This window comes from Neomonachus schauinslandi, chromosome 13 (genome assembly GCF_002201575.2).
Source record: "Neomonachus schauinslandi chromosome 13, ASM220157v2, whole genome shotgun sequence".
In the NCBI taxonomy this organism is placed as follows: domain Eukaryota; kingdom Metazoa; phylum Chordata; class Mammalia; order Carnivora; family Phocidae; genus Neomonachus; species Neomonachus schauinslandi.
Window position 1 is genome coordinate 61,672,653 of NC_058415.1, and position 14,132 is coordinate 61,686,784.

The 14,132-nt window shown below is 52.8% G+C and overlaps 1 protein-coding gene across 1 annotated transcript in view; it reads left to right on the forward strand.

Moving 5' to 3' along the window:
* Window positions 1-14,132, forward strand: part of COL15A1 (collagen type XV alpha 1 chain) — a 66,190-nt gene that overhangs the window by 10,079 nt on the left and 41,979 nt on the right. Inside the window, 7 exon segments of the mRNA XM_021691625.2 lie at window positions 2,981-3,090; window positions 4,891-5,046; window positions 6,247-6,399; window positions 7,788-7,937; window positions 8,408-8,551; window positions 12,374-12,433; window positions 13,589-13,681. Coding sequence (XP_021547300.2) covers window positions 2,981-3,090; window positions 4,891-5,046; window positions 6,247-6,399; window positions 7,788-7,937; window positions 8,408-8,551; window positions 12,374-12,433; window positions 13,589-13,681 — 866 coding nt within the window.

Genomic DNA, 14,132 nt, shown 5'->3' on the forward strand with positions numbered 1-14,132 from the left:
TGGCCCCCTGGCTCCCCATCCAGGGCTCTCGCCCCTGATCCTTCTCCCCCGATGTGTGCAGAGGACAACCTGGTCAAAACCCAAGATCTGTTGTGACCCCCAGGCAGCAGCATGACATGTGTCCAAGGCTGAGACGGGCTGTACTTCTTGCCCTTTATCAGAAGGGCAGCAGCTTCAGACTGAGGTTACTGCTCATGCAAGAACGCCAACATGCAGGGCAGAAAACAAGGACAAAAACCCACTCGGCCTGTAGGAAAGACGGGTGGGCAAGTTGTCTTTCATGTATATGTACGGCCCTGATGCTGGTGATGCAGAAGATGTAATGACCCAGCGACGGACTCGTGCTGTACTCCACGAAGAAATCAGATTTCAAAACTCTATGTGTGCTGTAACCCTAACTTTGAATATATTATTTATATCTATTTATATATAGCCACTTAGAGCTGTGTGTGTGCGTGTGAGAGAGAGAGAGAGAGAGTAATAGACAACAAAATGTTCTAAGTAGTTATCTGGGTGGTAGGATTGTGGGTGGCTTTTCTTTCTTTACTTCTGTGTTTAACAAGCCTTCTGTAATCATATGTATCATTCTTCTTTTCACTTCTGCCATCAGTAAATGCATGTTATTTTAACAACTAAATTGGGAAGTCTGTGGGTGAGAGCAGGTATAGAGTACTGAATAGGAAAAAATTTGTGTCATAATTTCATACAGTCATAATACAAGCACGGAGTCAGGGTGTTGCTGGGGAAGACTGGGGACAGAGCAGACAGTTTGGACAGAAGCTCTGCTCAGCCACCTATTTGCTCTTGGGCCTGGGGCACATTGCTTAATATTTCCAAGCTTCAGATTCTTTTTTTTTTTTTTTTTAGATTTTTTTTATTTGAGAGAGAGTGCATGAGCAGGGGTAGGGGAGAGGGAGAAGCAGGCTCCCTGCTGAGGAGGGAGCCCGATGTGGGGCTCGATCCCAGGATTCCGGGATCATGATCTGAGCTGAATTCAGGCAGCCCCTTAACCGACTGAGCCACCCAGGAGCCCCAAGCTTCAGAGTCTTTACCTGCCCCCTGGGAGTGTTCACAATCCCTGCCTCCCAGGTAGTTTAGAGGATTGAACCCTTCCCAGGGATGTGGAAGTGGTTTATGAATTGTGAATGCTATTCTCCTGGGTGGAATTAGGATCTCTGAGGAGGGGCAAGGAGCGGGCAGAGGCTGCAGGGCCAGGCAAGAGCCTCTCCTAGACTGGGGGGTGAGTGCAAAGGAGGTGGGAGCCAAATGCAGACTGGGACGGAGATCCAAGCACCGCTCGTCTGTTTCCCTGCGATCAGCCAGACTCCTTTACTGGCAGAGAAAAGGCCAAACAGAAACAACAGAGCTTGCTGAAGTGTTCCTGTTCTTCTTATTGGGTAGACAGCCCAGATGGTGAGGAGAAAGGGGCCTGAATCCTGAGCCCTGTCCCCGTCTAGGGAAGGCTACTTAGTAGTTTTATTCCAAGCTTTCCTGACACCATCTTGGCCCAGGGCACCCCTCCCTCCACCCCCGAACTTAACATCCTCCAAGGAGTGGGGACTCAGAGGTTTGGAGTCTGGCCTGCTGTTTGCACAGCGCCCCCTGGTGGCCAGATTCGGGAGGACGAGAGAGTGGTGATGCCGGCAGGGGATCCTTCAGCATCTTCCCCTGCCCACACAGTTCTCACCGTGGGACATGAGTTAGTACAGCATGGGTGGATATGGCCTGACATGGGGACAGGCTGACCTGGCTTCAGGGCCCCTCCCAGTCACTTACTTTCTGTGGGACCCTGTTCCTCCTCAGCAAAACGGGGTTAATCCTAAAAAAGTGCTAATGTGCGCATCAGAGTAGCACACACACTCCACGGGGTGATAGTGGGCGGCCTGAAAACTCGGGATTCCTGTCCTGGCTCTGCTCCCCCAGCTGTCAGGTCGTGGGACGGTCCTTGTGGGTAGGGCAGATGGGCTGGCGGGAAGATTAAGTGAGGTACTGCATGGGACAGGCATACATTCATATTAGTATAATTTCTTTTTCTTTGGTTTAGGACGCTACTTGTTTGTTTATTTTTTTTATTTTAAAGATTTTATTTATTTATTTATTTGACAGAGCACAAGCAGGGGGGAGCGGCAGACAGAGGGAGAGGGAGAAGCACGCTTCCCGCTGAGCAGGGAGCCCGATGTGGGACTCGATCCCAGGTCTCTGGGACCATGACCTGAGCCGAGGGCAGACACTTAACCGACTGAGCCACCCAGGCGCTCCCCACTTGTTTTTTAAATTGCAAAAGAGATATGTGCTTGTGGTAACAGTTCAATCAATGCAGAGTTGTATGAACCCTCCAAAATAGTAATTTCCTTTCCTATCCTCTGGGGAAACCAGTATTAAGCATTGTGGGTTAGCCAACTTTGTGTGGTTTATCTGCACACACATATGTATCTATATATTACAAATGTTATTTAATAATTGTGTTAGTTATGTAGTGATGATTATATATATAATGATCATAAAACTTGTATGCTCAAATAGTTTTTTTCCCTTTACACACTTAGAACCACACTGACAGTGAACATTTATGAATGGCGAACTAAATTGCTAACTCTATTTAGGGACTGTCCTCAATGCTTTTTTTGTATTAACTTATTTAATCCTTGTAGCACGTAACCTTCCAAACAACCTTGTAAAATAGGAATTGTTGTTCCCAATTTATGGATGAGGAACCTGAGGCCCTGATTGAATGACTCGCCACAGGTCACGTTCCTAGTAAGCGGCAAAGCTGGGCTCCCACCCCACAGGTGGTGCCGGAGCCTGTGATCGAAGCACAGTGTGATACTGCCCTTCAATGTCGTTTTTTCTGCAACTTGGTTTTTTCCCTTCTTAATCCTGTATTATGGACATCTTTTCAAGTTAATAGGTAAAAAGATACTTCATCCTTTTCCAAGATTACAAAATGCAGTTATCAATTACAGAATGCCTGCTTCCGTAGGGTCTGGTGAGGTCCTGAATGACACACTGGAGGGAGTTCATACTATGGACGGTACCCCCGTTACAGATGTTGGCTCCGGGGATAGGGCCTTCATTCATGTCACTGAAGAGGTGAGTGAATGGTAAATTTCATTTGCTAAATCAGTAGTCAGTTTGTTTGCTCATTTCAGACTTGATGGTGACTTGTGTTAGGCATGGTAAAGAATCAAGAGGGTTTCCGCTGAACATCATGGTACAGAAGAGAGGAGACCAGGGCCCAGGAGGCTCTCCAGGGAAGCACCAGGACGGGGAGGAGATGTAGCACAAGCTGGTCCTCACACCTTCCCCGGGGAATGTGTGCCGGGTCCTCACCACAGTACCCACCTCCCTCCTGCTCATTTGTGAAGACACACAGCCTTTTCCTTTGGAGCCCCTTTAAGACAGAACCAGATTGATTGCACACGTGCATGTCCACCATGGTTATGTAATTGGCTTTTACACCTGCAAAGCCAATTTTTTAAATGCTAGACACAATAAGGTGTGAAATTAAAGCAAAGGTCTTCTTCTCACAACAACCGCGGCTAAAAACCCACAGGTTCAGCTCATTCTTTCTGCTATCCTGGGATGAAACTCAGGCACTTCTCATGCTCTCCCAGTCATGACCTGATAATAACCTATTTTCACAGCTACTTCCAAAGTCCAGTCCAGCATTATATCAAAATTTAGTCCCTTTGTCTCCCAAATTCCAAGGAACACATATCCAGCTCACAAATGGTTTGTAGTGGGGAGAAGGGAGGAGAAAGTCCCAGCACACTGACGATTGTCTCCAAAGGAATTCTTTACCTTTTCCTCTATAGCCCAGAGGCAGGTGGCAGGCTAACCCTGGTAGAACTGATTTCCTTTCTTGTCTCTTAGTACATCCCGCACAAGTGGTCTGGTTCCTGCTTCTAGCATGTGAAGTGTACTTAATTGTACAATGAATTAATTGTTCTTAATTGTATTTTAGTGTAAGCCCTTTGGGACTTCAGCTGAATTTGAGGCAGAAAGAGTCTCATTTTAAAACCTGTGACATCATCTTTTCTCTCTTTTTTGGGGGGGAAGACAATAATTCTGCAAGGATTCATGTTGTAGGAAAAAAGGTTCTGTGGTCAAATACATTTGGGAAATTCTCCACTTTATATCCTCCTTATTATAGACCCCTTAAAAATCCCACAGCAAGGAAATCTAACCTTGACAAGCTTAGTGGTAAAGAGCTACTTTTTGCAAAACAAAACAAAACAGAATGACCCCCACGCCCCTCAAATTTAAAAGAAAAAAAAAAAAAAAACCTTTGGAAACTGAGATAAAACATAGTTTGATGACCCTAGCAGCCAAACTGCTGTTTCCATTTCATGCATCTGCTGTGTAACCTCCAGAGAAGGTTATGCTTTTCCCAAGGAAACTGAGTCCCAGGGAGAGAAGAATCATGGGGTTCAGTATGGAGAAGGCTGGGGAGGACAGAGTTGTTGCCTGCATATCTCTGAATCTCCATCAGGGGCAAAAGCATTCGACTTGTTTTTATGGCTTCTGGATGGGCACATAGGGAAGGTCACAGGGAGACAGATGTGTCTAGATAGACGTGTCTGGAGCTGGAGCAGGCTGACTCAGGAGACAGGGATCTCCCGGTCACTGGGCATGTGCAAACAGATGCTTGGAATCAAACAGGAGATACAGTTGCCTTGCGACCTCTCCTGTCCCTGGGATTTTGTGATTCTGGGAATGTCGTGGGGCTGGGGTGACGTCATAGATAAGAAAGTGCGTTGAGAGAAGGAAGCTACAGAAATGCAAGCTGATAGAGAGAGGGGTGTGAGCAGTCTTTTCTGTCCAGCGACAGGCACACTGATCAGAGTCATGGGCCCAGTGACATGGTCCCTCATGATGCTTTTATTTCAGGGTGTGCATGCCGAAGAAGGTTTGGCAGCCACAGCAGCAGTCGGGGAGGCTGAGGTGCCCACCAGCACCGCTGGGGAAGCAGAGACCAGTGGTGTGCCCACCGGGGGGCCAGCCCTCTCCTTGTCCACTGAGGTCATGGGGGAAGGGGTCACTCTGGTAAGTAGCTCAGAGCATATGCTGTTTCTGGGGGAGGGTGGGCATCTCAGGTCTTCCTTATCAGTCGGCAGAATGCAGAGTGATGGCCTTGTGGGATCAAGTCTGAGTAGACACTGATTTGGAGGCTGAGGGGTCTGTTGCCTCATTCAGCAGATGTTTGCGGAGTGATGTGTTATGCTGGGCACAGGTAAATCCGATAGGCCAGTTCCTGGGGACAGAGCTGTAAGAGGCAATAGGAGAAGCACCGAAAAGGGCCCAGAACCCAGACTTGGGGCTCCTGGAAGCCTTCCTGGGGAAAGAATGCCGAAGGCGAGACCATGGGGATGCCTAGAAGGAGCCTGGCAGCTGGGAGTGAAACAGGTGCTCTAGGAGGCGGGCCAGCAGGAGCAGAGGCCTGGCGGCATCAACAGGAACATGGAAAGAGGGTCCATGTGTGAACAAGGGGGTGCGGGGAATGTGGCTAGAGAGGCCCCTGAGGCCCTGGGAGCCATGAGTTGGAGCTGGAGTGTGTTCAGAAGAGGGGAGTCACTGAAGGGCTAGTGACCTAGTCAGAGTAGGACTGAGAAAGTGGAGGAAGAGTGGGAGAAGCAAGCCTGGAGGCCGGGGGCTGGGATCGGAGGCTGGGTCGTGGTCCGGGCAACGGGTGGTATTGGCTTGCTCTGGGTTTGGTCAGCGATGTCGTATCCTGCCAAGAGTCTCAGTGAGTAAAGGCCTGGAAGGCACCCAGCGGATCTGCCACGGTGACTGTTGGTGACCGTGGGGAGCGCAGGGTTGGAGATGCGGGAGGGGTGGAAGGAGAGTGAGACGAGCAAGTGGTCAGTGAGGGCAGCCAACTGCTCTAATGAGAAAGAAGGCTGTGCATTGCGAGACCCTGGGTTTTGCCCCAGCACCACGACTGCGCATCGGTGAAAGTCCCACTCCTGGGAGTAGCAGAAGGGAGATGGCAGGGACTGTGGTGGGCAGCACCGAGGGTGGCGGAGAGGAACAGGGTGAGCCACGCAGGTGGCACGTTGGCCAGGGGCTCACGCCCCGAGTGGTGTGCGAGGCGTGGGTTTGTGCATGGGTGCCACGTTCGCGGCATCGGCACAAGGTGAGGTCTGGGGGGTGCAGGCGCCCGAGGGGCCCGGGCCGTCGGCTACCTCCAGCCACACTGACCACAGCGGACCGCTGACAGTTCCCTCGCGATGTCTTCCTGTTCAGGGTGCAGATGCTGAAGAAGGCTCGGCAGCCGCTGCAGCTGGGGAGGCCGAGGTGCCCGGGAGCTCCGCCGGGGAAGTGAAGGCTGGCAGTGTACCCACGGGGGGAGCCACCCTCTCCACGGCCATCCAGGACGCCGGGGAAGGGGTGACATGGGTGAGGAGTGCCAAGTGCCGCAGGGTCAAGGTCATAGCTGGAGCAGGTCCTGACCTTCTCGGAGGATCAGTCTTCATTCTGCTCAGCACATGCAGAGGAGCCTGAATGGGGCACTTCTCTGAAGGGGAGCTGGCCAAGGCCTGGGTACACGTGTGCTGGAGCCCGTTGGCTCCGGGACTGCACAGGCTGACAGCCCCAGCAGGCCAGTGGGGAGCCAGGCTGGGGGCAGGTGGAGAGCCAGTGAGGTGGGGTGGTCCCAGGGGCCCACTCCCTCCACCAGGGTGGAGGAGCCTGGCTGTGAGTGGAAGAGGTGATGGTGGGCACAGCCGTGGCCGATTTCTGCACACAAGCATGAGCTATCAGAGGGCAGAGGAAGTTCAGGGTCAAGGGCAGGGCCAAGCCTCCTCAACCCTCTCCTTAGGCAGCATGGAGATAGCGTTCCCAGCTCGTGAAGGCGGGATGCAAGTATTTCAGGACACCTGGCAGGTCTGTCCCTAAAATGTCATTACAGTGGCAGTCCTGCAAGTTTTCAGACTCAGACTCAAACCTGGACTCCTCGTGTCCACTCTTGTGTTCCCACCTCAAAAGATTGGGACCACTGCCCCCTAGTCGGCCAATCCAGGATTCTCTTCCGTCTTCCTTACTCCCCACATCCTGTCAAGCATCAGGTCTTGTTGATTTTTCTACCTAAATCCACTATGCACCTGCCTCCTTCTACCATTCCCCAGTGCCAGCCTGTGGACTGAGACAGCACGTCTCCAGTCCAGACAATGGCTGAGGCCCCTGCCTCACCTCCTCCATCCTCTCCCGCGGCTCCTCCTGTGGGGGCAGCCCTCTGCTTGGAGCTTCCCATTGCCCTCACTGCAGACTCTGCTCCCCAACCTGGCCACAAGGCCTTTCAGGGTCTGGCCTGGCCAGCCTCGGTGACCACATCTTGGGTCACTGTCTCCCTGGCTCTCAGTTCTCCTGCCTCACTGACCTTCAGTTTCTTGAATGTGCCCGGACCCTCTCCTCTCTGCCTAGAACCTTTTCTTCCCTCTGCCCTGCCTTTAATCCTGGCTGATCCTTCAGAGTTCAGCTCAAATACCACTTTGTCAAGGAAGTACCATCCCAGGAGCACCTGGGTGGCTCATCGGACACTTATCCGGCCAAAGCCCTCAGCAGCAGTGTGCCGTAGGGGCGTCCGGGGGATGGGTGCCCTGACCTGAGAGGTGCGCTCCAGCCTGGGGTTCCGGGGCTCTGTGGGCCAAGGTGGGTCTTGCATGAGCAAAGCTATGGCCATGTGAGTTATCTATCTGGTGGCCCGGTGGCTTCCTCCCCTGCACTCACACACCTGCTGAACCAGGGGGTGGAAGAAGTGGCCGATTCTCATGCCATTTTTGTTGCAGGGTGCAGTCGGTGAAGGAATGTTCACAACACCAGCAGCTGCAGCAGAAGTGCCCCTCAGCACTTCTGAGGAAGAGGAGACTCGCGGGGTCCCCACAGGTGGCCTGGTTCCCCCTACACGCACAGTGGCCCCTGAGCAAGTGGTCGCTTCTGTAAGTGTCTCCTAGCATTTTCTGTCTGGCTCACAGCAGGGAGAGGGGTCAGCGTCGTGAGACAGGAACAGTCGCTGGCCTCCCCCGCAGCGAGTCCAACACTCGGCTTTGGCAGAGCACAGATCACAGTCGGCGCCACTGGAGGGAAGCAGGGTGCCTGGAAGCAGGTCAGGGAATCAGGTGCCCAACGCTGCTACTTCCTAGCTTTGTCCAAGAATTTTCTTGGAGTGCTGCCAAGTCAGAAGGGGTTGCTAGGGACAGGGGGAAGGAGGAGATGCACGTGTGGGAGGGGGATTATGAGTCTGGGCTCCTGTGACCCTGTCGCACGTAACGACGGTTGAAGGTAAGCAAGTGTTGTGAAATTGGACTAGCACGTTAAGAATGACAGTCACCCAGACTCTTGGGCAGCCTGCTGCGCATTGCGTCACAGGCCAGGTGAGGTGATTCCTCTCGTTGGTTTTGCTTTTCAGGGCTCTGGTGATGAGGAGGACCTAGCAGCAGCCGCAAGAGAGGAGCCCCTGCCAGGCACTGTGGCCGAAGAGCTGGACAGCAGTCCCCCTGAGGGGCCCCCACTGCCCATACCCACAGTGGCTTCTGAAAGAGGGGTTACTCTGGTAAGTGGCATAGAGGCACAAAGATTTGGCGTGGCCTCTCTTACCGAGGAGAAAAAGAAAGGCCAGAGTCCTGGGAGGGACCTGCCCCTGGCTTGCTTAGAGGCGGGTTTCATTTTGGTTCATAAAGTTCCAGATTTGGGCATTTGAGGGGCATGCAACGTGGGAACACACAAGGAAGCTGCAGGGTGCAGAGGAAATAGCAAGAGGTAAAAAGGTGGGGCACTTGGCTTCATGTCCCAAATTGTCCCCAGATTCAAATGAGAACTTTGTGACAGGCAGAGCTGGCCAAAGATGCCAAGACCCCATCTAGATGTCACGAGGGCTCCATCCCGGATTCAGGGAAGCTTGTAAGACTCATCAGGGACTCGGGGCTGAGTGGGGGTGACTGACACGTTCCTTCCCCCATGAGTTTCTATAATTCCGGGCCGTACCTGTGTGACCTCATGCAAACCCCTTCTTATCTTTGGGCCTCATTTCCTCCTCTTTATAGGAGGATGGCTGTGAGGTCAAGTCCGAGGATGCAGGTCCGGGAATGTTTGGAAAGCTCTGTACACATGCCCGGTGTTGTCCCCACTTAAGGGCTATAACTTTGTGTTTTAGAACTGGGAACCCCAGAGCTGGTTCTTAGCATGGGTGGGTGTGAATCTGAATGGAGCTGCTCTTCAGGGGTGAATATTTTTAAGGGACAGTCTGGTGACCAGAGTCACATCTGGTCACCTGCACTTTCAAAGCCTTGAAGCTCAGGCTACAGGCATCACAGCAGTCCAGGACTAACCCCCTGTGGTTGTCTAGTTAAACCAGCCGTGTTGGTGGCAGTGCTGATGGGCTTGCTACTTCTGAGAAGCTCTTTGCTAACGCATATTAACAACCATGAAGCTACATAGTGTTGACCCAGAAGCCTTTGTTCTGGGAATTAATCCTAAAGGAGATGGTCTGCTATGTAAAAAGGCTTGGTTGTATAGCAATTTGCTAATCTCCATATTACCCATAATAGAAAACAAATTGGACATGGTTTAACTAGACAACCGTAGGGGGGTTGATCGAGTAAAGTATATTCAAATAATGGAACGTTATGCAGCTCTTAAAATTATACTTGTTAGGAGTATTTAATGGTGGGCGAAATACAACCTAAGGTTAGATGATAAAAGCTGGTTATAAACTTGAGTACATCGTGTGGTCTTAACTATCTAAAACTACGCTCACGCACAAACTCTGGAAGGAAATCCCTGAATGTTAGCAGTTGTGACTTCAAAGTGGTAGGCCTGGGGAGGCCTGGTAGGTTCCTAATACATTTTGGTGTTTTCACCATGGGCGTTAATGACTCTTACAGTGGGAATTTGTAAAAGCTCTAAGAAGAGTCCAGGCAGGGGGGAGAACAGGGAAAGGGAGAGCCAAACAGTAGTTCATCCTGGCACGTGACTGATGAAGACAGATCACCCTTAAGTGCCCATGTCAGGAACTGTCAGTGAAGGGAAATGGAAGCCTCAGTTCATGAGCAAATGGTTTAAAAGCACAGTAGGGACAGCCAAGAGAGCACCCACTCCGGAATGTCCTTAGGATCCCTGTGACTCTCAGTCACCCACGCCAGTGGGGGAAAGAGACATCAAAGTCTGGCTGTGCCACAGCTCTTCTCATCTCTCTCTCTGTTTGCTCATACGTGACATGGGGTCCTAGTACCTTCCTCTTGGGTTGTGGTGAGGATTAACTGAATCAGTGCATGGAAAAGTTCTTCTAACGCATGGCATACACCCAACCAATTACGTATATAGAATTATGTTGCAGATGAGGCCCAGAGAGGGTTAGGGGTTTGCTCATAGTCACACAGCTCCCAGGAGATGAGTAGGGGTGAAAGCCGTAGTGTTTGGACTTTGTCCCTTTGTGTTTTGCACTGTCCCCAGCCTCCCCGTCCAGACATGAGCCGGAAGCTGGTCAGCAGGGTCCAGGTGGTCCAAATGAGGTCACTCCATGTCTAAGGTCTTCCCACTAGTCACTTGGGGAATACTTATCAAGAGCCTAGTATCTGCTGGGTGTGAGGGGCATGGCAGAGGCTAGGTGGCCACACCTCTGTGCAGGGGCTCGCTGCAAGCCCCCAGGCCACCCTCAGCTTGCTAAAGGGCTCACACATCAGAGCTGAGCTGCTCTGTCATGTCTTTGGGACACAGACCAGGTTTCAACGACATCTTCTTGTCTTCAGCTCAGAGAGGCCATGTGGGAAAGAAAGGGCAGGTTGGGCCCCAAGCAGAAAAGGCTGGGGCTGTGACCATTCTGGAGAATGCATTGGTTCTGGTCAGGTGCCTGGAGCCTGCTATTTGGGGTTAACCTATTCAGTTCTGATCAAGGAAATAGCAGAGGCAGTAAGAGGACCGAGCCCCAAAGAGACTGAACTGGGAGTCTGGGGGAACCACAAAAATGGCGTGGGGCTCAGTTCTGGCCACCTCTCTTCACCGACTGGAGACCTTGACCTCTGCAGGCCTCAGTTTCCCCATTTGTAATCACAGGGTCCTTCCAATTCGGGTGTTTTCTGTGGCTAAGCTCCAGTCTCTGCCCCTGATTTTCTTTCTGGGAAAGCTTGGGCACACAGGAGCTTCAGAGACCTGGGTTTGCTTCTTGGTAGTTGTAGGATTCCCGGAGAGGTCTTACCACTTCTGTGCTCCAATTTCTCCATCTGTAAAATGGGGGTGATGATGACTACCCCCTCGAGGATGTTGTCAGAATAAAATGAGGTGACGTTGGTGGGAATGTTTTGTCTGGTGTCTGTCACCACAGAATGATAACAGATTCCTCTTGAAGCAGCGGTGACGTTAAACTGTCACCGAGGGGCTGTGCCCACAGCAGCCAGGACCAGGGCCCCCAGGAGCCCCACAGCCTGCGGAGGTCCCACCCACAGAGCCTGCTCTGGGGACCTTTTCGTCTGCATGCTGGGCCTGGTCCTCACCCCCCGCCCCGCGCCACCTCCCCCAGGATGGAGGGTGCTCTGGCCCTGGTGCCCCATGAGGCTGCTGGTGGGGATGGAGGGGAAGGAGGGCTTGGGGTCGGGAGGGTGGTGTCCTCACTTTGAGCTGGCCTCCTCAGTGGGCTTCAGATGCCAACAGGGTTCCGGGAAGCAGTAAGGGAGTCTGAGGAGGGCATCACACCACACAGGTTTTGTGCGAATTCACTGTTCATGTTTCCATTCCTTTTGGTGGCTCAGGCCATTCTGTCACCTTTTTTATCAGAGCAGCCATTTCTCTGGACTCTGTGACAGCTAAATGTCCCCTGGGATGCTGCCCTTTCTCATTTTCTGCTTCATTTTTCTTTTCTCCTTCTCCTTTCCAAGTGGGTGTTCCTGTCACTCTGAAGCATTTCCTGAGCACCGGCCAGGGGCCAGGCGCTGGAGCCTGGAGGTGATTCAGGCACCAGGCCTGCCCTCCAGGAGCCCCCGGTCCCAGGGAGGCAGGCCTACAAGCAGTAAAGGCTCTGGACAGGCTGTAAGGCTGGTGGGAGGAGCAGGGTGGCCAGGACCCACTTCAGAGGGAGACACATTGGGCCTGGGGTGTCGAGCGGGGGGACCCTAGGTGAGGGGATGGGGAGGGTCCCTACTGCCTCCTTCCTTCCATCATTCCCATCCACGCTATGCATGTGGTGCAGAAACGAAGGGCTCCTGAGCCCAGAGTGGGTCAGGTGCCCCTTGGGCTGGCTCATGAAGATCAAAGCCTTCTTCACCCCTGCATAAGCCCCATCTTAAACATGAGTAGTTTCTACAGGGAGGAGAGGGGACAGTGTGTGTGTGTGTGTGGAGGGGGGGTGTGACCAGCACTCCACTGACCTTCTTGTTCTCTTTAGGCTGAAGCTGGTGAGGGGCTTCCTGGCCACCCTGAACCTGCCAGGCCTACCGGACCCACGGTGAGACCCCCTATCCAGGCTCGGCACACACACAGCGTGCAGGGGGCTGGGGATGCCGAGAAATAGGTACAGGCTGAGGTTCAGGGTGCCTTCCAGTGACACGCCGGGACCTTCACCTCTATCAGAACCCTCAGTGAGCTCGGGAGCAGTCTGTTTACATCCCGTTTATATCCTGCACCCTGAATGGCCCGCACATCTCTCAGCCACATCCCAAATGACTCATCACCATGCCCCAGACCTGCTCCTCCCTCAGGATGCTCCACCTCTGGGAGTGGCACCCCATCTTCCTGGATATCAAGACAGAAATCGGGAAACCTCCTCCAGTGGCCCTCCGCCTCCCATGGCCCAGCCAGTCAGCCTCCAAGCCCCGGGTCTAGCCGGTCCCTCAGACAGTGGCAGCAGGCCCCCTGTCCCCGCCTCCCTTCTCCCACCTGCATGCACAAACCACTGCCACCCATCTCAACCCGGCCCTAACCTCCAGACTGGAGTGCTCCATGCACGTTCCATGATTGACTTCAGCCTCCCCTGGTTCTTGTGCTCAGGAATTAAGTCCCAGAAAGGGCTTTTTAGAAATACCCTTTTGTTCTTTGGAGGAATTTGATGGCATTCAACAAGTATACACCGAGTACCTTCTTGGTACCAGATCGTGTGCTAAGATACTGGGCATCCAGAGGTATCTCGGGATGGGCCAGCCCCGGAGGGGTCCTAGTCTAGAGGGGCTGACAGACATACACACAACTGAACTTCAAGTCAGGTGGTCCTACCACCAAATCGAGACCTCAGCAGAAGTTGGTGAGAAAACAGAGTAGGGAGAAATGAATTCTACCTCCACCTGGAAATGGGCTGGGAGGGCTTCCTGGAGGTGGTGACAGTGGAACTAGGCCTTGAAAGATGAGTAGGGCTTTGGAAGGCAGGAAGGGAGGCTGAGAAGATGTGAAAGAGCACAGTATGTTTGAGGACTGGCTGCCCGTTGGCTGTGTAGCCAGAGGTGGTGAGGGAGGAGGAGAGGGGTAGAGGGGAGTAGGAGAAAAGGCCAGAAGGAAGGTTGACAGCAGCAGTTATAGGGCTACAGAGTAAGGGAAGACTTTTGGTGACAAGGCTGTCCTTAGGGAGTGGCAGGTAAAACCAAGCGGTGGGGATTTCTTCTCTCTCCAGGTGGGAGCTGAGGCCGAGGGCTCCGGCCTGGGCTGGGGCTTGGACGTCGGCTCTGGCTCTGGTGACCTGGTGCGCGGTGGGGAGCTGTTAAGAGTAAGTATGAGGGTGGAACAACAACCTGGTGTCTGGGACTGCCTTCCCAGTGATCGGGAGGATTCTATTTTCCCCTCCACGTGTCTATGTTTGGCATTTTCCACTTTGATCAGTTTTGTTCTGTTTTAAGTGAATATGAGCCTTAGTTTCTCTTCAGGATCTCTACTTCACCCCTTGCCCCCTTTCCCTGGCATCCAGGAAGTATGCCCATGACCTTCACTTCTTACTTGGCTTTGCCCCCATCCCCTTTACCCATTGTAGAGAACCACGGGCCTCTTCTCGCGGTAGTATTTCACACTTTGGCTTCCAGACCCTTCTGGAAATCCTCCCTACCCTGAGGCAACCCCTCCTGCCTCTTCAACCACCCCTTCTTCCTCTTTGCTCTTGCTCCCTCAGCCTCCTGCCCAAGGCAGGGCCCCCACTGGTTCCTGGTTCCTGGGGAGCACCTCCC